The sequence below is a fragment of the Dasypus novemcinctus genome, chromosome 7 (genome assembly GCF_030445035.2).
Source record: "Dasypus novemcinctus isolate mDasNov1 chromosome 7, mDasNov1.1.hap2, whole genome shotgun sequence".
Classification (NCBI taxonomy): domain Eukaryota; kingdom Metazoa; phylum Chordata; class Mammalia; order Cingulata; family Dasypodidae; genus Dasypus; species Dasypus novemcinctus.
In genome coordinates this window covers 112,686,578-112,712,796 of record NC_080679.1, presented here as the reverse complement: position 1 = coordinate 112,712,796, position 26,219 = coordinate 112,686,578, and the positions used below count along the sequence as shown (strand labels likewise).

Here is a 26,219-nt window from a genome sequence, read left to right as displayed (position 1 = left end):
ACAAGAGGTTTGGCAAAGCAGTTGAAGTATTTGTTTTTGCCATTGTTTTCTTGTTTTGGCTTTTAGGAATGTTTTAGATCTGAACTTCCAATCTTACAAAGGCTATGTTTAGTGGTCCAGTTGAGTTGATACACAAAGCAGTGTATTATAAATGTCATATAACATTTATCTTAATGTCAATATAGCATGCAATCTCCTTAGTCAGGGCTGCTGCTGGACTTTGCAAGTTCCTGAGATTTTAACAAGTACACCTGATTAAAAGGACTCAACAACCAACAGTTTGCCTGAGATAATGTTGATTGTTTACTTGCCTGCTTGATTTTCTCTCTTATAAGATGGAAGCAAATGAGTCTGACCGAACACTTTATTTGGCAACTCCAGCCTCAGGAGTTTGGAGAATCAGAGGGCTCTCTTCAGTATAGCTTATTGCTGATTCTAATATCATCTAAGAAAAGGTATATTAAATAGCTCTTCTTATTTGCACAAATGCAAGTCTGTACACTCACACAGATGCAAATATACACATTAATGTATTTGGAAAAGGAACTGCTTTTTGTTCCAATTTGATATTCCACAGTGTTTGAAACTCTTGATTCTCTTCCTAATCCTTCTATTTCCCCTTTTGTCTTTGATCCAGTTTAATTCTCCATTTTTAGTTTCTTTTCACATCAAATAAAAATAGTCATCTGTTTTTCTGCCTTCTTATCTATTTTTGGAGGATTTAAGAGGATTAGCAAGAACCAGGGCTTTAACAGCAGTACATCTATTTTCAGAAGTCATTTGTGGCTTTCAAATAGTGTAAAGCAATCTCTTTTATGTCCTTGTGAGCATAGAAGAATATTTAATACCCAACTAGAAGTTGCCCTCTTGGAAAAATACCACTGATGAGATTCTTGGTCAATGCATTTTATTTCTCATTTGGTTTCTGAAGACACAGGAAAATATAAATGCTCTAAGAAAAGAGGAAGTATGTTGGAGTGGTGGCTGTGTCTGTCGACTTTTCTATTTCTTTAATTGTAAATGTTGACAATCCCTAACAACTCTGCTCTAGTGAAACTTATATTTTAGTGAAGGGAGATCATGAACAAGCAAACATATAAATAATATTATATCAGACAGCAATGGGTAGTGTGAAGACACTAAGGCACGGTAGGGGGATAGGATCATCAGGGAAAACTTCTCTGAGATGGTGACATCAGAGCACAGCTGAGAATGATGTGAAGGTGGATGCTGTGTCAGCCCGAAAGATCTGAGGCAGAGGGGACAGACTTAGAAGCTGGCGTATGCTTGGCATGTCTGAGTGACAGCAAGAAAGCCATGAGGTTGGATGGAATAAGCTCCAGGAGAGTATTAGAGGTAAATTCAGAGAAATATGCTGGGCTGGGCCATTTGCGCTATTTAGTCATGAGTAGGAAATGCATGGATTGGTTCTAAATGTGATGGGAGCCCCTACAGAGTTTTCAGTAGAAGAGTGAATGGATCTGAGCTTGTCTGGCAAAAATTGTGCAGATTTCATCCAAGGTAATAGAATACACATGTCAAAAGCCAAATCTCTGGTACCATTCGCTGAGTCTCAGGAATTCAGGGAGTGTGGAAGTGCAAATTTGGCAAAATTTAAGATAAGAGAACTAAGATCTAAACTGAGCTTTAAAGAGAGAGAATAGTATTTAGGGATGTAGAAGAGGGGTTGGCCTAGTGGGGAAGTGAAGCAGTCTCTGATAAAATAGCAGTACTTTAAACTGGAAATGACCAAAAGCAGTTTCTGTAAAACCAAGGAGAAGGCTGTATATAGTGGTAAAAGTGGGGAAATATCTGAAAGAATTTTGGGCAAGAAGAATAGAGGACTAATCTTTATCCCAAAATTATCTACTTTAGCCAGAGATGAAATAATCATAGTACCAAAATATAAAGAGAAAGAAAAAATAATATATGTAATTTCAGGAAAACAGCATATAGTTTGTTAGAGTACAAATTTCCATATCTAATATGACTAATGCTTTGGAATACTGCTTCAGTTTGTATCCTGAGGAATGGCAAAGAGGTGCTCTTGATTGCTTTTATTTATTGCCCTGTAGAAAATTAATCATCTCTATCAAAGAAATTACCCATTGATATTCATTGAGGGAATCCTTGGCTTTTAATATTTATAATGCATTTCTTATTTACCCAGCATATATTTTCTGTAACAATGTGATGAACTGCAGCTGAATAGTTCTAAAAACCTTTTTGAAGTATAGCGCAGTTTTTCTTAAGCCATCCAACCTAACTTTTGGACAGACCAGAAAGTGTAGGGTGTCTGCAAAAGAAACTGGGAGTGAAACAAATAACAGACACAAATTTCCCTGTTCATTGATCTAAATGTCAATCCATGGGCAATAATCATCAAGAGTTGGTAGTAATATTAAGATAGCACAGAAATCATTCCATAAGTGTGATACTGGTATGCAATAAAATAACTGTGAGCATTTGTCATAGTTCACTGATGAGTTATCTTTGCGTTAATCAATTCTAGCAGTTATCATGAAGCAGACAGAATTCAGACAATTTTGCTGAGTTACTTATTAGTGCTTTTTATTTTTCTACTTTTATCTAAAACCAAAGTAATTCTTCTTTTGATTAGCTTATGTATGCTATAACTAGCAAATGTATCAATTTCAATAATATTTTTGAAATACTAATAGTAACTCTGGCATCTGCTAAGTTTGTGAAGTCCTTTGGGTTCAGTGACTTCTGGTTGAAAACAACTGTTGTTTACAAACTGTGATGATGAGTAGATTCAAATATGATTATGATTCCTAAGATGCCAGGTATAGATATTAATATATATTCAATTGTCCTACCCAACTTAGTCTCTTTGAAATTGTTCTGCAAATGAAGATTTCAAAACTATTACATAAAAGAGTAAAACTTGAACTCCAGTTTTGGATTTGGATTTTTTGTTTGGGTTTTAATTTTTTCAGATGTACCTAAATATTTATCATTTATAGTCCCTTGGGACTTCATTTATGCACTTGTCTTTCTACAAATTTTTTTAAATATCTACTGTATGTCAGGCACTGAGTTAAGTATTGAGAATAAGATGATCAACAACATTGAAAGCTTCTGGTCTTGCCCTCAGGAAGCATACAGACTAGTTGGAAAGAGGACAGTAATTATCATTCACATAAATTCAAAATTAAATTTGTGGTAAGGTTAAGAAAGAAAGATATGTCAGGGTGGGCAGCAGGGAATAGTGTCATGGAATCCACACTAAGAGTTAGTCTGGGTGTATGTGTTGTTATACCTCAAAATAATTATGTGTAGTTTGTTTGTTGGCCGTGATTGATAAGTTATGACTGTGATACAGCTTGGGGAATTCATGTTCAGCTTCACGGACGTATTTCATTTCCTTAAGCTCTGGGTTTTAGGAATAAGCTCTCATAGCCAGAGGCCAGCTGGTGAAATCTGCGCAACCTTTACAGATCCTTGTGTTCTTTATTCCCACACCACCATGGGTTTGAGATCCACTCAGAGGGGAGGGGGACATTCAAATTCTAGCTGAAATGTCGGAGGGACAGGCTTTCTACTCTTTTTTTTTTCTTTGTTTTTCCTTATAATAGAAACTCAACTAATACATATATAATTTTCTTTCCCTTCTGCTTGTCATGCACTGCTAATACGGACTTCTACAAAGGCTCAGGTTGGTGTTGCAATCTGTTTTGATCTTTATTGTTTTCATTTACAGAAGAGAGGCTTTGATATTTTCCTTCACATATCAGCATTTTTCCCACTGTAAAGCCTGATCAAAACATTGTTCACACATGGAAGGAAAAAATCCTCCCGTTAGAGGGTCAGTTTCTGATATGTTGCTGTTAAAGGAATTCCTTTACTTCAGCAAAACGACTATTTCAGAAACCCGGAAAACTGATTTGTATCTGCTTAAATTTGCCGTGTCTGACTTATTTTATGAAGGAAAAAAAACAATTTTCAGAGAGTTCAGAAGCAGCAAAATAGGTCAGGCTCTGGAAAGGTTTCCTATATTTAATCGGCTCTTCCTTCTCAGAGTGTATTCCAGCATTGTCTTCGTAATTTCGTTTTGAGAGCACCATATGTGCCCTCCTATCCAGATGTTGTTCTGGGTTACCAAATTCTTAGCAAATAGCTTTCTGAAGAGTGCTGTTTCTAATCTCTCCCTCTTTCTGTCTTTCCCTTCTCCCCCAACCCTTTTTTTTTAAAGGCATTAATTTTTTTTCAAGATTTCATAAACTTCATCTCATGTACACCTTAGGTTTAAATCTACATGCTATTTCTGTCTATCCCAATTCTCATTTGAAATATTGTTGATCATATAATGAATAACAAATATCAGTAATGTTTTCAGAAGCTACCCATATAGTAGACTTTAGTGATGTTTTTGTTGCCTTAGGGCCAAGAGCTAAGGACAGCTAAAGAGAGTTTGACAATCTCAGGATCAAATGCTGACTTTTTTTGTGTGCAAGAATTTACAAGAACTATCAAGGGAAAATAAAATAGCTAAGTAGTTAGGATCCAATGCATTGGGGAGGGCATTAGAGGTACCAACTCAAGACCTACACAGCCTTCTACTGAGTGGTGGCTCAACAGCAGACTTTCTGGTCCAAAGAATTTTTCTGGCTTTTTATCATCTTCTGGTGTTTAAAATGGCAGCATGATATTCTTGGAACTTTCAATCATTTCATGCTCTAGGCATGTGTAAACAGCTTAGGTAGAGGATAAGTTTTCCAAAATTAAATATTTTAATTTCTCATCTTATATTTATCTTCCTAGATTCTTATAATTTATCAAGATAAATACTTATGGAAACATTTTTCTCTGAGTGAGAATAATGACTTTCTGCTAAGAGGGCTATGTCCTGTGCCCCATAGCACATGCCATTTGGTAGACAGTGTTTAGCTTACCAGCCTAAACTCTTTTATTTTGTTCATTCTCCTTTTCTAAAGTTGAGCATTCTCCTCTTGATCTATAACATATTATTCTTTAAATAACCTTTCTTTCTTTTTTTAAAATATTTTTAATTTATTTTTTTAATATTACATTCAAAAAATATGAAGTCCCCATATACCACCCAGCTCCTCCCCCATAACAACAACCTCCTCCATCATCATGAGACATTCATTGCATTTGGTGAATACATCTCTGAGCACCGCTGCAACTCATGGTCAGTGGTCCACACCATAGCCCACACTCTCCCACATTCCACCCAGTGGGCCATGGGAGGACATACAATATCTGGTAACTGTCCCTGCAGCACCACCCAGGACAACTCCAAGTTCCAAAAATGCCCCACATCTTATCTCTTCCTCCCACTCCTCACCCCCAGCAGCCACCATGGCCACTTTCTCCACACCAATCTTTCATCATATTGATTAGTGTATCTTATTTTCATTTAAATTTACACTAAAAAGGGATCCAAATTGGACTTTTCTCCAAAACTTGGTCTTAATGATATAAGAACCATAGGGTTAAAGGTTTATTATATTTTATAATGTCCTATGTAAAATGAACAGTGAACTGTGGAGAAAGGGTCAGCAAACTTGGCTTTATGAGCAATAAAGTCTCTATTGCAACCACTAAGTTCCACTTTATAGCACAAAAGCAGCCATCGATAATACATACATGAATGAACATGGCGGTGACCCAATAAAACTTTATTTAAAGGAATAGGCAATATCAGTGAAATTAGTGGAGAAAACTCTGAAAATCATCTCTTGTATGAAAGCAATGAGAACACTAGCAAAACTTGTCAAACCCAACTTTCCTAGAATTCTGGAGATTAATCAAAGGCTTGTAGCAATCTGGGGAGCATTTATTCAAGGAAAACAACTGAATCTCAGTTAGAGCAGTGAGCTTTTAACTTGCATTTTAACTCGTTCTATTTTCATGCCCCAATCCCAGATCTGTAGTAGCCTTGAAACAGCCCGTAATCAACAACTTGGAAGTTATTGGAAGGGCTAGAATGGGTTGAGCTCCTTAAAAGTCCGATTCCCAGACATTTTTCATTTGACCTGTTGTGTGATTTGTTGGAAGATAGCACTCATCAGACTGTCTGCCTGCCTTGACCTAACTGAGAGCCTACCCAGGATGAGTAGCCTTTCCCCGAGCTCATTTGTCAAAATCATCTCATCATCAGAGGCATTCATTTAATTTTGTGGCTGCCTGAGGTAGTGGATTGCAGTGTGACAAATAATAAGCTAGCCAAAAAGCTTAAAAGAAAAAACAAGGGAAGAAGATGCCACAGGGGTTTTGACAACACCGACACATTCCTGGAAATTAAAGGCCATGTGCACAGCTGTACACCTGTCCAGGGCTGTGTTCAAACTCAGGAAAGACCTGACAAGACCTTCAGCTCTCACCTCACGCTAACCTTGAGGTTCTGTGAAGGCAGAAATTGAAGATGAATGTGGAATTTTGAACTGCCTTGCCGAGCACTTCAGCAAAGCCTGGGAGACTTTTTGGTTCCAAGCTTTTAAGCTTACCACTAAGCAAACCAAGGAGAGATTTCAGTGGTTATTCGTGAAAAGAATACTTACTTGACAGAATTAGTTTTGAAAAATCCCTAAACAACCAACCAACAACAATAACAACCACAAGCAGCTACAACAATAAACTCAAGAGAAGGATAAGAATCTGGTTTCCAGAGTTACATTTTTTTTCCATAGCAACTTTATTTGCAACAAACCAAAAGTCCATAGACAATAAATGGATAAACAAATAGTGTGGATCCATTTAACAGAATACTGTTCGACAATGAAAAGAATGAACTAAGTATTTAAGTATCATTGACACATTTGAAAATAATTTTACAGCATGAATGAACCAGAAAAAAGAAATAAACACTTCATGGTTCCAATCATGTAAAATTCTCGAAAACACACATTGTTTTCTTGTAAAGGAAACTAAATCAGTGGTGTCCTGGAAGGCTTCGGAGGGCAAGGAGAGATTATAAAAGGGTACAAGGTAAACAAGCAGATGACATGTGACAGTGTTCTTTTGGGGTTTATATGTATTTTGAGACTTCTCAAATTGTATGCATTGAATAGGGTCCGTTTACTACACATCAATTATACCGTAATAAACCTTTTAAAAGGGTACAGTGTAAAAATCTGGATGTCCCACTCTGTTTTTCAAAAATTAGGTTTGGCAACCCTGCATTGACTCCACCATCCTTCTCCTCCTGCCCTGGGAGGGGCGGCCTTGCTTCAATGGCAGCAAATATTGATGAACAATGAGGGTCATTTCCACCTAAGTCAACATGCATGGAGGCTAGGTCACAACAGGCACATCCCTGGACTACAGTGTCTCCCTTCTTTTTACTTTCATGTCTATGCATCAGTGGCCTTGAGGTGAGCAGCAAAGAAAGCCATGGGAACAATGAAACCTTTAAATTATTTCCCCTGAAAATGACCTCATCAGCTACACAAGATGCACAGGCCTAGACATCCTGAGAATTTCTGTTCACACTGATCCCACACATCTGCAGTCACTGAACATTTGTGGATGCATTTTTAGAAAAGTCACGTTCCCTCTAGTTGCAGTTTCCTCCATTCCCTATTAATACAGTATTTCTGTACCCAATAGGGTTCCCCTCACCCCTGCAGTCTTAGAAACATGGACACTAACCTTTTGAATTATGTACAGCAGGGCATGTTACTCCTGTGCAGGACCTGGGGAAGAAATTCCCCTCAGCAATGCTGCATATCCCCTGTGAACATGGGGAAAAGTCCATGTTATTCTGGGCAGCAAAGGAAGTTGTCACAATAGCTGCGCCCTCTTCAGGGTGACTTCTAAGCCAGCAAAACGTTCCTGACAACCAGACACAAACTAGGATCACAGTGCCTTGCAGTCTTTCCTAGGAGGCCTTGAGAAGCAGTGCACATTAGGCCAAAATTGGAGAGAGAACTATTTTCTGCCATCATGCTGTCCTCTCTGGGTTATACAAATTTTGGGTCTCCACAAAAGATTTTCACATTTTCATACTGGTAGATCTCAATTCTACTTTCAAATTACCCCCACAGTGAATAGAATCCCAAGATTAAAGATGCTTAAACACAAAGAACTTTATGTTGTATGAATCAGAGCAATGTGTGGCAGGCTTGGAAGCTGGAAAAATTGATAACAAGCATGATGTGAGGCCAACAACATCCATGAAGTTGGTAGTCCTTGGAAAGCCACCAGCACAACTCAGATCAGGTCCTCTGTGCCAAAAGACATTCAGGTTCATCCTCTAACTAGTTAGAGAGAAGGAGTGAAGACCCAATAAGAAACTCAGGTTGCTCATGTTTCTTCAAGCAAATGGGAAAGCACGGAGGTCTATTTCCCTGAGTTTGTTGTGGTGACCGATGCACACTATTCGACCTGCCAGATAGTAGAGGTGAAATAGTTTATGCCACAGAACTGAATCTGGCACAGGCCCTGGGAAGATATAATGCATTTCCTTAGGCTCATACCAGAAACTTATGGAGAATCACCCCATTATGAATATTCAGATATATGAGGTTCAAATTCTGTTAGAAAGTTCACACACATGGGCTTACCTCCAGTGCCATCACACTGAATGAGGAAATAGATATTCCTTGCACATCTAGGTCCTTTCTCCAGTGTGAGTTCTCCAGTGTTGAATAAGGTCAGAGTTGTGGGTAAAAAGTGTTGCCATGATCACTGTACTCACAAGATCTTTCTCCAGTGTGAACTCTTCAGTGACAAATGAAGGTAGAACATGAGCCAAAGGCTTTCCCATCCATACTCACTTCACTCATAGGTCTTTATTCACATGATCTCTCTTTTGTAAAATGACATTAGATTTGCAGTTTTAGGATTTCCCACATTTGCTATATTCATAAGGCCTTGCTCATTGTGGGCATTCTGATGTTGATTGAGGCCAGAGATTTAGCTACAGAATTTCCCATATTAACCATACTCATAGGCCCTTTCTCCAGTGTGAATTCACTAGTGCTGAACAAGTTTTTATTTGCAGCTGAAGGCTTTCCCACATTTGATGCACTCATAAATCTCTTCTCCAGCACAGACTCTCTCATGATGAGCAAGTGTGTGTTTGTGGCTGGAAGCTTTTCCACATTCAGCCCAGTAATAATGACTTTTTCCAATATGAAAGACCTCCCCACAGTCTGCAGCTGTGTGACTTCTCACTGCTGATTGTGGCCCGGTGCTGAGGGAGGCCTAAGGTGACCGGGAAGTCCTTCTCATTCTCTCCAGAAGTGAAGGCTTCCCTCACACATGCAATCTGCAGATATCCTTAAGTGAGATCCTGTCCACAATTCTTTTGAAATTTCCTCTCCCCTATATTGTTTCAGATCCTGGTGAAGGTTTGCACGGAACCAAAAGCCTGTCATATATCTGGCACCCAAGTATGGTTTCTCTCTAGGGTATGTTGCTTGATACTTGGCCAGGTGCAAAATGTCTTTCAAGATTGAGACATACACCTCTCAGGAGTGAGTCTTCTGGGTGGGCAGCTCTGTCTTTGAAGTCCTGACCTGTGACACTGTTTCTGCAGAAACCCTCTGCCCAGAAGATGTCTCTTCATCCTCTGTTTCATCTGGACATTTGGGGTAGGGTCCATAAAAACTCTCTGCAGTCATGGGAACCTAAGTTGGATTCATCAGCACACCACTGCCATGTGAGTCTGTGGATGTAGTGGAGCCAGTGCCGATAGGCGATTAGGCAGGGGCTCAGGCACCGAGTCCCCAACTTGGCATTGGGCTGATCACCCTAGGCAACGACCCTCAACCCTTTGTGCATTTCCTCTCACACCTCTGTATCCCATCTTCCTAGTCTTAAGTCAGTGCTCCAGAGCTTATCCACATCATATTATTTTGAATGCCCATTTTTCAACAAAAATTATTATGCATGCAAAGAAATAAGAAAGGATAGTCCATATGCAGGGGTAAACAGTCAAAAGAAACTGTCCTGAAGAAGGAAGTCCAGTTATTGTTCTTCACAGACAGAGATTTTGAAGCAGCTATTTTAAATACGTTCAAAGAACTAAAAGAAGTCATGTTTAAAGAACTAAAGACAAGTATGAGAACAATATCTCACCAAATAGAAAGTATCAATAAAGAGGCAGAAATTATTTTTAAAAACTAGATATTTTGTAGATAAAACTATATTAACTAGAGGAGTTAAAAAGTAGATTTGGGTAGGCAGGAGAAAGAATCAGTTTATTCAAAAGGTGTCACTTAAGATTATCGTATCTGGAGAACAGAAAGAAAAAAGAATGAGAAAAAATCAACAGTCTCAGAGACCTGGGATACACCCTCAAGCATCCCAACATATACTGATGGGAGTCCCAGAGGGCAAAGAGAGGGAGAGAGGGGCATAAAGAATATATGAAGAAATAATAGCCAAAAATTTTGTAAATTTGTTGAAAAACATTAATCTATACATCCAGGTATCTCAATGAACTATCCATAAGTGTCTACTGAATTAATACATGAGTAAATGAGCAAGTACAGAGATCTTGCTCTGTTGGAAGTTAGTATGATCCGTAACTGCTGTATACAAAGATTATTTATCCTTATGGTTTGATTTTAAGTCCTTCAGCATAGAGTACTTAATGTATTTCAGCTATAAAATTTAAGACTTTCCATTTTAGAAGGAATCTTTTCATGCTCGAGAGGAATGTCAAAAACTGACATGCTATGGAATTGTGAATACCCCTTTTTATCTTTATCAGATATAGTAGAGTTATTTTTGGAATGGCTGAGCTTATTTTGCTGGGTAAGCAGTTACTGATTATGCGTCTCTTTTGCTCAGTAATGCATTAGGTGCTGTGCTGTGGAGGATAAGAAAGCATGAAACTTCAAGGCATGTGTCTTCCCTTTCAATCTGTCACCTCTCCCCAGTTTTTGGTGTGCACTGTTAATAAGCATGCTAAGTTTAGACCAAAACTATGTTATTAGATTAATCTCCAGGGGACTGCCGGTGTATTACTGATAAAGAAAATGATGCAGTTGCAATAGATGATCTTATAATTTTCACTCAGATCCAAACTCTTTCAACTCCATACCCCAGTATTAATCTACTCTTGAAAATAAGTATTAATATCCCATTTTGAAGAGAAAAACTACATCCTGAGAGTCCCTTAAGTGAGCTGCCAGGAAATCAATGGCAGAATTGGCAACAAAGCCCCTTTCTCAGAGCTTCCTTTATACTGCTCTGCTCACTAGACCACAGATAATCTTTCATTCAGTATAAAAGATCACTTTACCACCACTAAAATGAAACCACCCCATAAGAGAACCACATTATCAAATTAATAAGACCCAACCAAGGAATCCAATAATGGAGGACAGGAATCCAATACAAGTACAATACTTGATGCTCCCCATCTCCTAAATCGCTCTACAGATGCCGTTTCATCCATCCAAAGTAGTGTGTTTCTTGCTAAAGAGGAATACTTTAATGGACACTCACCCCTAGTAAGCTTAGATCTAGAACCATTGGCTGTATATTTTCTGGGGCTCAGTTCAGTTACCATGCACATGTCAAATGCTATGTACAACACAAAAGATGTTCAAAATGTGGTTCCCACCTTCTGAGAGATGAAGTTGTAACTGTGAGCCTGGCTCTTTCGTGTCAGAGGGGTCTACCTTTAGGCATGATGAATGCCGACTGCGTTGACTATATGTCTTCAAGGGGGAAAAAAGCATTCTTTTAAGAAACATACATTTTCCTCAATTATTACAAGACATGCCTAATTGGGATGAGGAAGTAGGGTAACACTGATTAGTAGCATCTATATTCAGAGAAACCTAAGAAATAAAAGAAAAGCTCAGGGCATTTATTTGTGCCTTTGCTTTTCAAAACCATTAAGATCTGGATACCTGAGTACAATTAGACTTAAATTATTGATATATATGATTCCCAAATTCCTGTAAAATTAATTACAAAGAGGGAAAAAGTTCTAGTTTCAGGTGATACCAGCACTAGTTTCTAGGTATGCAAGCTCAAGGAACATTTCTGCATGTGTTCCTTCCTTCTTATTTTCATTCATTATTTCTTTCAACATGCATTATTGAGAACATGGTATAAATCAGGGACATGGTATACAAAGTTTTTTCTATTACACTTTTTGGGGGCTGAGGGAATGGGGAGGTGGTTGTTTGCAGAAAACATGGCTTTCTGGAATACATAATTCTCATTAAATAACCCAGAATGAAATCTGTCACTGGTTGCACACACACATGTGTATGTTTAATCAAGGCCAAGTTTGTAGAAGCTTGACCACTTTATATAAAGGGGTTAATTTGACCATCCCTAGTACAATTCCAAAGTCTTCATTGTCAAGATTTTCAAATCAGGAATGGGTTTATAATTTATATTGCTTATGTGATATTTGCTCTTATTAGAAGTGACTTCTACCTTACCATCAGCTGTCTTTCCTTTGGTCAACTAAATAAAATTTGCTATAAGGGAGGCCATAAAAGGTGTGCCTTAAACTATAATTTTTTTCCAGCAGTCTTATTCTTTTATTTTGTGATGACCCAAAAAGGGTCTATATAGTCTCTGTCTCTTCTCATTGCCCCAGAGGAAGAATTTCTGCCACAAAATACTCTTGATTCCATAAAGCAGCAACTTTCAATTAATCCCTAATAGGAGCCTCCAACTGATGAAATTAGGGTGGAAATTGGAGCCAAGATCCTAATTTATCACCATGTAAGTGAATGGCAGGGATTCCATTATCCAATCAATGTTGCCTCTCGTTTCTGCAAAGGTCAGGCTGGGCCATTGTTGGTTATAAAACAGCACTTGTGGCTGCATGCTTCACTCTCACTTTGTCCCAGACACATCAGGTTTGTTACGCGAGGACTCGGGCTAAGAGTTCATATTTTTAAAAGACATTTTATGTTCTGCCTGGCCTTCCATTTTAGCAAGGAAAACGATTAGAGCACAATACAGTCTGGGAACAACTTTCTCCTTTTCAGGAGAAGCAAAAGATGACTGTGTGTGTCTGTATGTGTGCATAATACAAGCCATTTTGGGTAAAAATTCTCTGTAGGGGAAAATAAATATGTTCATTTTTCTCCTTTGCTCAGACTGCAAGGAAGTAATATTCCATTTTTTTCTAATATGAAAATATGTAATGATCCCCCACCCCAATATACCTGGTATGATAGCAGGTTCATTTAAAAAGTAGCAAAATTAGAAATGGAGTTTGCAGGGTATGATTCTTATATTTATCCTTTTTAAGTTGGTCTTTCCAGAGAGAATAAACACCTTATTTTATGGCCCCTTCTTTTGGCTTGTTGCCTTTAACTTCCTGATAGACTATAGAAGAAGTGATGTATAAGAATCCTGATGCATTTCATTCTAGGAAAGGTTTGTTGTGGTAATGATTAAGAAACTGTACCACAGTGGGCCCAGATCTCATGCTGCATGATAAGAAAATGTAAAAAGGCATTTATTTCCAATTATGGTCTTTCCTTTTGGATGTGGTCCTAGAATTTGACCAGACCCATCTTTGTGCTTGCCTACTGTAAATAGTGGTAAGTTCTGAGCAAATCTTCCAAAACCAGATTGCTTTTCAGGTCACACACACATCAGATTTATCCCAAGTAAGCCAACATAAGATGAAATAAGATGGTAATATGTTATGAGGAAGCTGCCTTGGCAAATACCCAAGAGTTTCTGCTGCTCTATTCTTTAGCATACTCTCTGGAATTCCGTACACTTGGGATTCTGATGCCTTGTCCTTTCCCTCACCATTCTCTTGGTGAAAAAGAGGAAACTCTAATGCATCCCTCAGTTCTAGAATATACTAATCTTCCATAAGTCCAGAAAGTAGCACTGATGTTTCAGTTGTCTCTTTTATTTTCACTGCTACATCTTTGTCTCTCTTCTTTTGTATTGGAAGCTTTGTGAAAATAATAATGATGAAGATGATGATGATGCCATAGCCTTAACCTCATACTGAGACCACTGTAATCTTCTCATTTCTCAGCCCATTCATTCATCTTCCTCAAATTCAGGATGACTTATCTTCTGCATGCTTTATGTGGAATGTTTATTTCAATCTGAATCTCAGAAGTCTTGATGGTTTCCATTGCCTTCAAATAAAATTCTACCTCCTCAGAATTTCCCATTTACTTCCCCAATTATTGCAGTCTCCAGGCTTCATCCTGTGTGCTCTAAGGTCCTTGTGTACAGTTTCTGAGACCTACATGTAGACTTTGGCTTTGTTGCTTGATTGATTGACAAATCTCCTGCCTCAAAGCAGTTCCTATTAGATTAATCCTAACTAGAGCTACTCCTCTCTGTCATTTGCATTCCACAGTCCAGCCATACAAACATTTCTCTGCCTAAGGAGTGTGCAATTTAGATTATACTGCTTCTTTATAGAGATACATTTTGATAATCCAAATTATATTGATTTCCTAGACCTGCTCCTTAGACCTCTTGCAAATAATTAAGTGCAGAGACAGTTGTATATATCCTAGAGTAAAGAGATAGCATGATCATTACTGAGAGTAAGTGAAAACTGTAAATCACACAGGCAGTCTCTCCCAACAGAGACCCATAAAATGAAAGTAAAGGTGTTCCTCAAAGCTCTTACTTCTGTCTTTTATCTACATAACAAAGAGTCACAAGCCTTGGGCCTCCTGCCTTTCTGGATAAATCCCCAAATACTTTTCTGACTTACTTACCCTTTGGACATGTTTTCCTGGGAACTGAGATCTGTAAACTAATCTGTCTTGCCCCCACCTTAGGTCCCATAACATAAAACCTTTGCCAACTTCCAAAAGGCAGCGCATTCTCACTTTCAGGCTCCTTCTTCTATTGCAACAGAGAAAGGAAGCTTTCTTTCCTCACCTGGTTCTGATGGCCGTACTCTGGGACCCAGACTCTCACACTATGTATCTATCATCTCTCTCTCTCTGCCCCCCTTTCCACATGTCTGTTTGTCTGCCTGTCATCTACTTATCTGTTTTTGTACTAGTCTCCTAGACAGTATCTGTAGGTATTTAATTCCCTAAGGGCAGAGGGGTTTCTTCTCTGATCAGATCTCCATGGCACAATCCAACCACCTCTGCGATACATGATCTGTGCACTTAAGGGCTGTGAGTTCAGCTTTCACAGAGTTTTCTAGAAGTATCAATTACAGCTGGCATGATATTACTTTTTCTTTTTTCACTTCAGCTTGATAACTACAATCTGTTCTAGGAGAATCAAAAGGGTCACCATGACAGGAATCCCTGGCATGCTGTGAATAATCTGAAACTCCTATCTGATTTCTTGCCGTAACACAGCATGAAAGTGGGAAGCATCTGCCAAAGTATTGGAGAAGGCAACCCAGGCTCTAGTGTCTTCCCCTCTCCTTCTGTTTGTTGTGGTTGTTTACACAATGCTTTGGTACGGAGTGTGGACTTCACAGTTCATCTTGCCCAAGTCGCCTATGTCAATATGCTCCCTCAGTTCAGTAAACATTCTGCACTCAGAGGTAGACTGATCAAACCTCAAATGTACGTTTGTGTTGGTGTTTTACTTGTAGAATATCATGCACTTTATAGGATCTGCACAATATTTTTTGTTGCATGCTGATTATCCCTTTACCATGCAATCTACTTTATGATCGTGGTTTATTTTCATAGTCTTATAAATATGAACAATTAGATATGTAAATCTTCTCTAAGAGAAATATAAAATTATGCATTTAAAAAGAACTATTTTTTTTATTATTTGTTATTATAAATAACATAAAGTAGGTTAACACAGACCACTGAGCTTTAACCATGTTTTTTGTTTGTTTCTTCATTTGTTTGTTTGTTTGAGGTACAGGATTGAACCTAGGACCCTCATACATGGGAAGCAGGCACTCAACTACTGAGCTACATCCACTTCTGAGTGAGAGTTGATTTTTTTTTCTGTTTGTTTTGTTTTTAGGAGGAACAGGGATTGAACCCAGGACCTCATACATGGGAAGTAGGTGCTCAACCTCTTGAGCTATATCCGCTCTCCTAACCATGGTCTTTTAGTTGTGGTTTTGCAGCTCCTCTCTATTACACATTCTCTGTGTTGGGTGGGCTGTGTACAACCTCTTTGAAGAAGGTAGGAAACATCAGGGAAAGGAGTCCTACTTATCCTCATTCAGTCTTCCTCCTCCCTGACCCTCACCCCATGAGGAGGACAGTAGGACTATTTGGATGATAAAGAAGGTGTAGCAAATTGGAGGCATTGGCCTTGACCTTGAAGACTTTTAAAACACACGGTAAGTAATAGTCTGGTCAGAGAGAAGGGGTCTTTAACTCACTGGAAAATGAAAGGTAATGAATCCAGGGACTGGAACTTCTCAGTAGAGTACATTATCCAGTGTTAGCTTTCAGATGAATGGCTATTCTGTTCAACATCTCTTTTGTCAAAATATAAATAGTCATGTACTTTTAGGGCATAACCCCATTAGATGATTTTTTTCTTCTATGTGTGTACAGGCAGTATTTCCCTACCTTGTGCTCTTTGTTTGCCTAGAATGAGAAGATTCTTAATGAGAAAAATGCTATTTTGAAGCCAGCACTGCTTTCAAATGAAATTCAAATTATCTTATTCACCACAGTGCCTGCATTCACTTGACAAATGAGAGCTCCAACGTGCCTGAGATTGTGTTCTTCACCAGGACTCCAGTCCAGGCTTGGTACATGAATGCACTTCTGGGCTCCTTGCAGTAGCAACACCGCTCAGCCTGTTAACAGCCAGGATGGAAACCACTGTGCTTAGGAAATAGAAAATGGAACTACCACAGTTATTCCTTTAATAAATTTCCCATTGGCTTTAAAGTTCCACAACTTATTTGTCAGTTTTTGTGAATAAAACTCATTCAGCTTTATTAGGTTCATTCATGTTTGTGGGTGTGTTATAATTAAAAAGAAAAGAATAATGCATATTTAAAACCATGACTTTCATAAACCAAGCATGATGGTAAGCTTTGGGCATTCTGAGGAAGTCTTTTTGGTTGCTGTGTAGCTGCAGAAGCCAGATGTGCAGAGGCCAGCATTATGAATAGAGCCTCAGAACTAAATATTTGGTCTAAAACTGGCAGTAACTCAACAACTCTGAGTAACAAATCATTGGACCCTAGATCTCTAGGGAATCCTGGCTCCAAAAGCCTGCTCTGTTGAGCAACCTACAGCACAGAATGACAGGATTAATAGATTTACAAATAACATTTGTGAATATTATTTAAACCCATTTTCACACAAAGAATTGCAACCATTTAAAACATGCATACACCTGCTATCGCTTTAAACACAGAAGTTAATTCTCAAAGAACCACTTTGGATTTCTGAAACTGTGAAAGAAATCCCATACCCCAAGACTAGGTATAAATTTCTCATGCATTTTTTTTCCTGTATGTATAACAGTCATCGTCTAATCTATAGAAATCTTTGAAAATTCACTTCTTGGTTTTCTTTTTTCCCCCAGGAATAGAAATATTAGCATTGCCATAATCATTGAAAAGATGTTCAGTGCATCTTAGAGAAATGTGCCTAAACAAGTTAAATAGGTAGAGATCTTGTTCTCTTGGCATTGCCTGAGTGGGATTTTCAAATAATCTCAGTTCAAAGACTAGTTTAGCCTTATTTCCTTCAGTGATACACTTAGCCTCTGCAAATTTAAGTTATTTCCATCTATAAATAAAGATCATACTAACCTTGTATAGCTAAAACGATTGTGATGATTGAGATTTAAGACTAGAATGTCATATAATCCATGTAGTACTGCACAATCTTGTGATGGAACCGTTGATCATGAAGGACAGTTGATGTGTACATTGTAAAGCATTTGAGTTAAGACTGAACTTTAGCATTACATACATTGCATTGTGCACAAGCAGATGCAAATGTATGATGTACAAAAATGGAAACAAAAGGGTTAATTGGCTTAAATAAAATACTTTCTTGTCATTTAAAGAAGTCCTAATGGAGGAGGTCATAACTGAATTTCTGATTGGGTAAGAAAAGGAATGGAGATTGGTAAGTTGAGAGAGGGTGCAGCTTTGGGAACCCCTCTGATGTGAAAGCAGGGAGCTGTAGAGCAGGAAAGAAGAAAGCATGGTCAGGTAAAGAAGGCCTTGAAGGGGAGTTATTTGAATTAAGGAATTAAAGGAAAATTTGTATATCTGTGTTAAGAGCTCATAATGTTTCCAGAACACGAGAGTCCATACTGCCTCTGTTGATCTTATCACTCCTGGAGACCATTTCCTCTCACAGGACAAGTCGGTTCTGACTTGTGAGTATCCCTGGACCTCACCGGACCTTTGAACTGATTTCCGTATTCTACTGAGTAGCCATAGTGCCCAGCATGGAAGACTCAGCTTCCACCTGAGTCTTGACTAGCAGCAGGCTCTTCACTGGAGCAAAAGGTTATTGCTATGGAAAACTGGAGGCCATGTGTATTCTTTCCTTTGTTTTTGTCTTTAATTTTTTTTTTCCTCCAATCTTATTTTTAATTCTTTTTTTTAAATTATTTATTTATTTTTTTAAATTACATTATGAAAAATATGAGGTCCCATTCAACCCCACCGCCCCCGCCCCCCACTCCCCCCACAGCAACACTCTCTCCCATCATCATGACACATCCATTGCACCTGGTAAGTTCATCTCTGAGCATCACTGCACCCCATAGTCAATGGTCCACATCATAGCCCAGACTCTCTCACGTTCCATCCAGTGGGCCCTGGGGGGATCTATAATGTCCCGTAATTGTCCGTGAAGCACTATCCAGGACAACTCCACGTCCCGAAAACGCCTCCACATCTCATCTCTTCCTCCCATTCCCCACACCCAGCAGCCACCATGGAATAGTACTAGTTGTTAGATTGTCTTATTTGAACCCATGAATCCTGAAGTTCAGATATATACGAAAGACATCCACTGAGCCCCAGGGTGACCCTGCTTGCCAAGATTATGCCAGGAAAGTCAATCTATAACTGGAGAAATTGTATCAGAAAACAGTATTTAATTAAACTGATCAATTAAAATGAGTGGAGGTTTATTTAATACATTGAAACACTGACTCAATGAATGAGTTCATGGTATGACTCAGAAACTGGCAAAATTATAAAAACACAATTTCCCAATAAAGAAGTAATAAATAGGACTCATAACTAGGAGAATGAAATATTACCTCTCTCAGAGAATTTAGATTTTTCAGAGGCATTTTTAGCATCTGTGGCCCTATTAAACCCTGTTATTTTCTTTCTAATCTGTACCATTTAGAAATGATTTTCATTTAACTTTCCTATGGCTCATTTCTCTCCTTCAGAGCATTTTCAAATGATTCTCTGAAAAGTCCATACTTTAACACATTTCCATTATGCAACTGTAATAAGCACCAACTAAATAGCAATATGAAATAGCCAGAACATAAAGAACTGACAGGAGAAGAAATTGGGCATCTGGGTAGTTAATTTTTAGTCTTCAATGCCTTGTTGCCTTTTGGCCTTTGGTGGGTATTTTTGATCCTGAAGGTAAGATTCCTCTAAGGAGACAATTCTCACAATTCTTAAGGGACAACCTTTTCTTCTCTTAACAGAGTCATCAAGCAGAAATTCTTGGGGAGTGAGTGATTTTGTTATTATGTACCTAAACCCAGAAGGAAAGAAAATGTTTTCATTTTTGTTCCTTGATTAAATAAGGGCCATTTAGCAACCCAGATCCCGTCAAAAGTCAGTGTCAATTCAACAAATACTTACTGAGCACTGCCTGCTCCCCCAAGTCTTGTGAGATGCAGACATCATGAAAACATAGGCTCTGCCTGTCTAAGACTTAGTTGATTTATTTCATTTTTGTCTAGTAGATCCATAAACAAACACTGATAGTCCAAGTCTGACTTTGGTTAACACCAGAAGCATGTTTAGGTAGGAAGAGTTCAATTTCCCTCAGCCACTTCTGTGTCACTGACCAAATTCTCTTAGTGGTTTTGCAAGTGCAAAATAGACATAGGGTTATTCAGACAATGGTGAGAAAAAGAGATAAAGTAGTAGAAAAGAAGAGACACCAAGGGGAAGAAGTCAAGGTGATGGCTTCTTCGAATGTGTCAGCTTCCCCAGCAACCCACAGTGCAACCCTGACCATCATGGCCTCTTTACACATCCTGATGTCATAATCGTGCTACAAGTCTGCTTAAAACTGGGACTCACACTGAGTGCCAAACAAATGCCAACTGGGGTCATGCAAAATGCTTTGTGGAGGTGGTAGGATTTACTGGGACTTTGAAGGAAGTGTCAGAATTTGTCAGTAGCAGGAACAGCTTGAAAAAATGTAAAACGGCAGACTTAAGTGGGGGCGGGGGGGGGGGTGAGGTGGGTAGTCAAGTAATTCCATGTGGCTGGAACATCTTTAAGAGGTGCTGCTTTCCACATGTCAGTTAGGAAGGTGAGTCAACATCTTCCTCTAACCTATCATTGAGGTAGCTACTCTGCTACAGATGCAGATCACTGTAGCATAAAGAATGAAAATATTAAACCAGGTGGTCAAGTGTTTATATCAAAGATACATAGAACTAGACTATTTTGCATTTTATGCCTGAACTTGGGGCTTTCTACGGGAGGGAGGGTGGAAATATAAATCCTGGCTGATAGTGATAGCTTTAGAAAAACAGATCCATGTCAGAGGGGAGAGCCATTTGCTCTCAGTTCATTTATGAAATGAACTAATTTTTAAATTTTTCATCTACCTTCCTATTTGTGCAAAGTACTTTGGCAGAGATACTTCTTGTATCCCTTACAAAAGCCAAAAAATTTTATTTAGATTGTCCGATAGATATTAAAGATTTTATAGAATGAATCTGTGAAAGCTTCATTTCCACAGCACAGCATAATCAGCTAAACTTTCCCTCCCATCAGCTCAGTTTCCTCGTATTGGTGGGTGGTCATGTCTTTTCATTTTATAAATTCTTCTTTTTCACCTAGTATCCTGTGAGGTTTGGGGGCAGACTTTTCAGTGTAGCAAGTTATTTCCTCCTTGTTCTGATGTAGGTACTGGCTTCTGACCCTATCATTCCATTCTTGTCAGCATTCACAGCATGAAATGTGATTCTTTTATTACTTAATCTCTTACTTTCCTCACACTCATTTCCACTTCTCTTTTCCCATCTCCTTTCATTTTGCCCTCACGTATTTTCCTTTTGTGGTTTCTTTTATACTTGTGTGCTTTCCATGAGAGTGCCAAATAGAACCCCACAGCTAAAAATAGTTTCTGACATTATTTGTGATTCCAGAGATGGAGTCTCACAAATAACCTTTTCTCATTTGATTTCCACCTAACATGCTGACAGTGTTCCAATATTGTTTTTTGGTCATCTCCATTACGTAGTGCTTTCCCTTGCATTTAATAGAAACCCGCAAGTAATGGTTCTATTTGGATAGCACTGCCTAGTCATCATTTGCAATTTTATAGAAATGGAAAGACAAGGGGGAAAAAGAACTGGGACTTAGGTTCTTAATTAAAAAGAAAAGCATTAATTAAGTAGTTTGGCAACACCACGCCAATAATAAAGCCATCTTTGTGATCTAAAGTAACATATAAAAAAATGGAAGTTTCTTTTTCTTGCCCAGGGAAAGCCCTGTGCTTTACATTGAGGAGCAATGCATGTTAAATGCAGCCTCAAAGAAGCAGACAAGCTCAATCTCATTGGGATACAGATTCAGAGAAAACACTGCCACCAAATGCATAGGAAGTAATCTAAGAATTCATTTACTGTACTTATTGTTTTTACCTTAAAATTGTAAATATTCAACTGTAATTGAACAGCTAACAAACACTGTTTGTCTTGTAGTGTGTGTGTGTATGTGTGTGTGTGTGTGTATCTGTGCTCTGAAAAAAACCTACAAATAGCTAAATTCATAAGGCACAGTGCCCAGGAGACTTAATGATTGTCTGTTAGCATTGATCACTTAAAGAAGGGCATAAAAAGAATTTTCTGGTACACATAATACTGCATTCTAAGAACACCTTATATTTAAGAGTAAATTTCCCATATATATTCTTTTTTTTTTTAAGGCGGTACCAGGGATTGAACTCTGGACCTCATACATGTGAAGCAGGCACTCAACCACTGAGCTGTAGCTGCTCCTTTTTGTTTTTTTTTTAAGTTGGATGATGGTTTATATATATATATATATATTTATATATATATATATGTTTCATGTTTCAATTGACATCTTAAAGTACATCTGAGAATACAATATAACATAGTTGAGAACTGGGCCATCTAATAGATGCTGTCTGAGCTCTTTGACGAAATGAAATGATAATGGAATTCCTGCTCTCATTGCTTGGAAATGACTGTCCTTTGTTCTCTTCTGCAAAGCCATGCCATCTTATGTTAGTTGATTTCCCCTGTATGCTTTTCTTAGGCAAGGCAGTAAATTCAGAGAAGCCAAATATATCTTACTTTTTGGGAATATAATTTGGCTGTTTGGGCCAGAGTGTGGTTTCTCAGCTTAGGCTCAGTAGGCATTACTAAAAGATAAGCTATTTTTCTAAAACTTGGATATTTCCATGTAATTTTTTTCCCTTTCCTGTTCTTGGCAGGTGCATGAGGCAGTCCCATGTTACAGTGAGTGCAATCAGTATTCCTGGGTTGTAGAACATTGGTCTCCATGCAAAATCAACAATGAGCTGAGGTCCCTGCGCTGTGGAGAAGGAACACAATCTAGGAAAATCAGGTGTGTAAAAATGGAGACATTTGGGAAATGGCAGTGGAACTTATATATTTTTTATAAAAACAACAGTGTTGCTTATCCAAGTACACCCTGATTTTCACATCATACACTCTGGTTTTCATTTACCTTCGAAGTATCCATGGAAGCATATGTGCCCTCATCTGCTGATGCTTCTAGTGGGATTCTCTCTGCAACGACCCACAATCCTCATCACTTCCTACAAATGACTTCTTCATGGGAGAGCCAACTGCTCAGAGCAGGCTGTCACCCCTCCGTGGGTTCATGGCCATCACTGTTGAGAAATTAGGAGATTTTGACTGTGCTGCCATTGTTCTTTTTTACACTATTGTTAGTAAATCTGATGGATCTTATAAGCTTGGGTGTTAACACATTGAAAATGTCATTTTTATATCCCCCACATAGCTTTAGAAACCAAAGTTGAGGATAACTAGAAACAATACCTATACATTTTAATCTAAAAGGAAAATATCTCTGGAAAAAATTTAGCAAATGCTGGCTTATGTACTGAGGGAACCTGTTTTAAAGTTTTTGTTTTATACATACAGCAGTGACAATCAGAGAAAAAACACTTGACCTGAGTTTATCAAATGGTCTATTTAGAAATGATTTGGGCAGAAACAGTTTCCTTACCAACTGAGGATTATGGCAGTAGACACTAAGATTGAACAAATAAATGATAACAGTGATTAGCATGTAAAATAAGGAAGAAAACATAGTATAGTCAACTGTCCAATTGCATGAGCATAGTGTATTATTTGCCTGATTTAGGAAGATCTGGTTTCAAATAGACAGTGCCCAAGTCAGACAGCACCCCTCTGAGTTGGCTTTCTGACTGAAATTAAGTCAGAGCCTACTTATCTGTGTTGATTGTTGTTCCCCCTCAGTGAATTTACTTTTACGCAGTATATTTCCATAGTCTCTGACAACTCAATCCCACCGTTAAAATATCACTTCCCGATCTGTTGGATGAAAGAAAGGCTCACAAAATTGTAAAGGGGCTCCTTATCCACAACCAAAACATGTGGCTGAAGGAAATATTATCATTCTTTCTCTTTGTTTACTTCCTTTTCCTTTGGGAAATAGTGTGCTTAAGCTATTGCTAACTTTGTATTTTTACCTCTTTCTCTTCAAAACTTTGTCTTCTGTGTCATATTCCCTCATAACGTTGAACGGTGACTGATCAACTCTCTTAGTTTGTCACAGGTCTGCTGATGCAAAGTACCAGAAATGGGTTGGCTTTTATAATGCGAAATCATTTGGGGTAAAAGCTTACAGTTCTGAGGCCATGAAATGTCCAAGTCAAGGCACCATCAGAGATGCTTTCTCACCAAAGTCAGCTACCGGTGATCCTGGCATCCTGGTAAGGCAAGATGGCTGCAGGTCTCTGCTCAGGTCCCTGCCTTCCCTTCAAAGGCTCACCATCTTAAGGAGCTGACCTATGGGTGATCAGGTATTGGCTGGTCTTTTTCTGGGCCTCCTCCCTTAGCCTTGGCTGCTCTGCTTTCTTCTTGAGCCCAACTGTGGGCAATCAGGCATATAGCTCCTCTTTTCAGCCTTGAGATGTTCTATGGGCCCAGCCTCTTGGGGGCTTCATGTCTCAGTTTTGGCTGCTAGCAGTTTGTGAGTACTCTTTCTCACATGGCCAGGTTAAAATGGCAGAGTTCCCTTTTCTATGTGTCTTCTTTCTCTCTGAGTCTCCATTTTTAAGCCTTAAGTAAGAAGGCAGACACCTAACCCGAGTCATGCCTCACTGATACAATCCAATCAAGAGCAATCTAATCAAGTGATCTAGCAACATCCCTTAACTAAATCTAATATAATCAAAGGGCCTCATACCCACAGGAATGGATTAGTTCAAAAACATAATCTTTTTTGAGGGATTCACCAAATTCAAACCAACCTATCTTGTAAAGTAGTATGTAAATGGGCTATGGCATCTCACACTTTCATCCTATCCAGGTTTCTTACAAGTGTTAAAGGAAAATCTCAGGAAAGAAGCAAATTCTTTAAGCAATTTGTTTTAATTGCTGCAGATGAATTGTGGAAGGTAGACTGAGCAGAGCACACTTGAACAAGATGGTCTTTTGGCCATACCTCTAGGCTACACAGCCTAATATGATAAAAGTATTAATATTATATGGGAACAGGATCAGAGGTGGGGCTGCTAGGTCAGGCAAGTTGGCGTTCCACCGATCATGTGCGTAGAGCACACAGAACCTTGTCGAGATCACAAGTTCAGCCTGCTGGGGGCAACCTTGCCACTGCCCTCCCAACAGGAATCCCACACCTCCCAGACCCCTTCCGTGACCACCTGGACTGCCTGCAGCATGGCACCCTGCCAGGTTCTCGTGTTTGGGCTCCTGCTCATAGCAGTGACAGTGAAATTGACAGTGACTGTGGCTCAGAAAGAATGTATTTGTGAAAACTCCAAGCTGACCACAAACTGCTCTGTGAACATCAAAGGGCAATGCCAATGTATTTCAGCTGGTACACAAAATACTATCATTTGCTCAAAATTGGCTACCAAATGTTTGGTGATGAAGGCTGAAATGACTGGCTCAAAGTCTGGAAGACGAGGGACACCTGAAGGGGCTCCCCAGAACAATGACGGGATTTATGACCCTGACTGTGGTGAGAAGGGACTCTTTAAAGCCAGGTAGTACAATTGCATCACCATGTGCTGTTGTGAGAACACTGCCCAGGTCAGAAGAACAGATAAGAACACTGAAATAAAGTGTTCTGAACGTGTGAGGACCTACTGGATCTTCATGAAATTAAAACATAGAATAAGAGAAAAACCTGAAGATGCTGGAAGCTTTCAGACTGCTCATGAGAAGGCAGTCACAATGCACTTGCAGCTGGATCTAAAATATGTCACAAACATTCTATGTGAGAATTATGTTATCATCACTATTGATCTGGTGCAAAATTCTTCTCAGAAAACTCAAAATGATGTGGACATAGCTAACATGGCTTATTATTTTGAAAAAGATGTTAAGAGTAAATCCTTATTTCATTCCAATTGTGTGGACCTGAGAGTAAATGGGGAACAACCACATCTGGATCCTGGTCAAACTTTAATTTATTATGTTAATGAGCAATCACCTGAATTTTCATGCAGGGTCTGAAAGCTGGTATTATTGCTGTAATTGTGGTTGTAACAATAGCAATTATTGCTGGAACTTTTGTACTGGTTATTTCCAAACAGAAGAGAATGACAAAGTATGAGAAGGCTGAAATAAAAGAGATGGTTGAGATACATAGGGAACTCAAAGCATAACTACTATAAATTGAAGTGAAAGTGTAAGAAGGAAAATTAGCACACAGACTCAGATTACAAATGTTATGAGCTCAGGAATTAAGAGAAGATCTTTGAAGATTACTATTTTGTTAGGTAACATCATATTTTTATAATAGTGAGACTTGCACTCACTTATAAGTGGCTTGAAATTGGCTTTGTCAATCTTCAAATATAAGTGTCTAAAAAAAAACAGATTTAATACAA

General features: G+C 38.6%; 1 protein-coding gene and 1 pseudogene across 2 annotated transcripts in view; both read left to right on the top strand.

Annotated features, from left to right (window-relative positions):
- The window catches only part of THSD7B (thrombospondin type 1 domain containing 7B), an 882,043-nt gene that overhangs the window by 740,645 nt on the left and 115,179 nt on the right, over window positions 1-26,219 (top strand). For both annotated transcript variants that reach the window (XM_058301029.1, XM_071216471.1), the window contains one exon: window positions 22,563-22,696. In XM_058301029.1, coding sequence (XP_058157012.1) covers window positions 22,563-22,696 — 134 coding nt within the window. The remainder of the gene's footprint in view (window positions 1-22,562; window positions 22,697-26,219) is intronic.
- Window positions 25,042-25,994, top strand: LOC105744862 (epithelial cell adhesion molecule pseudogene; annotated as a pseudogene).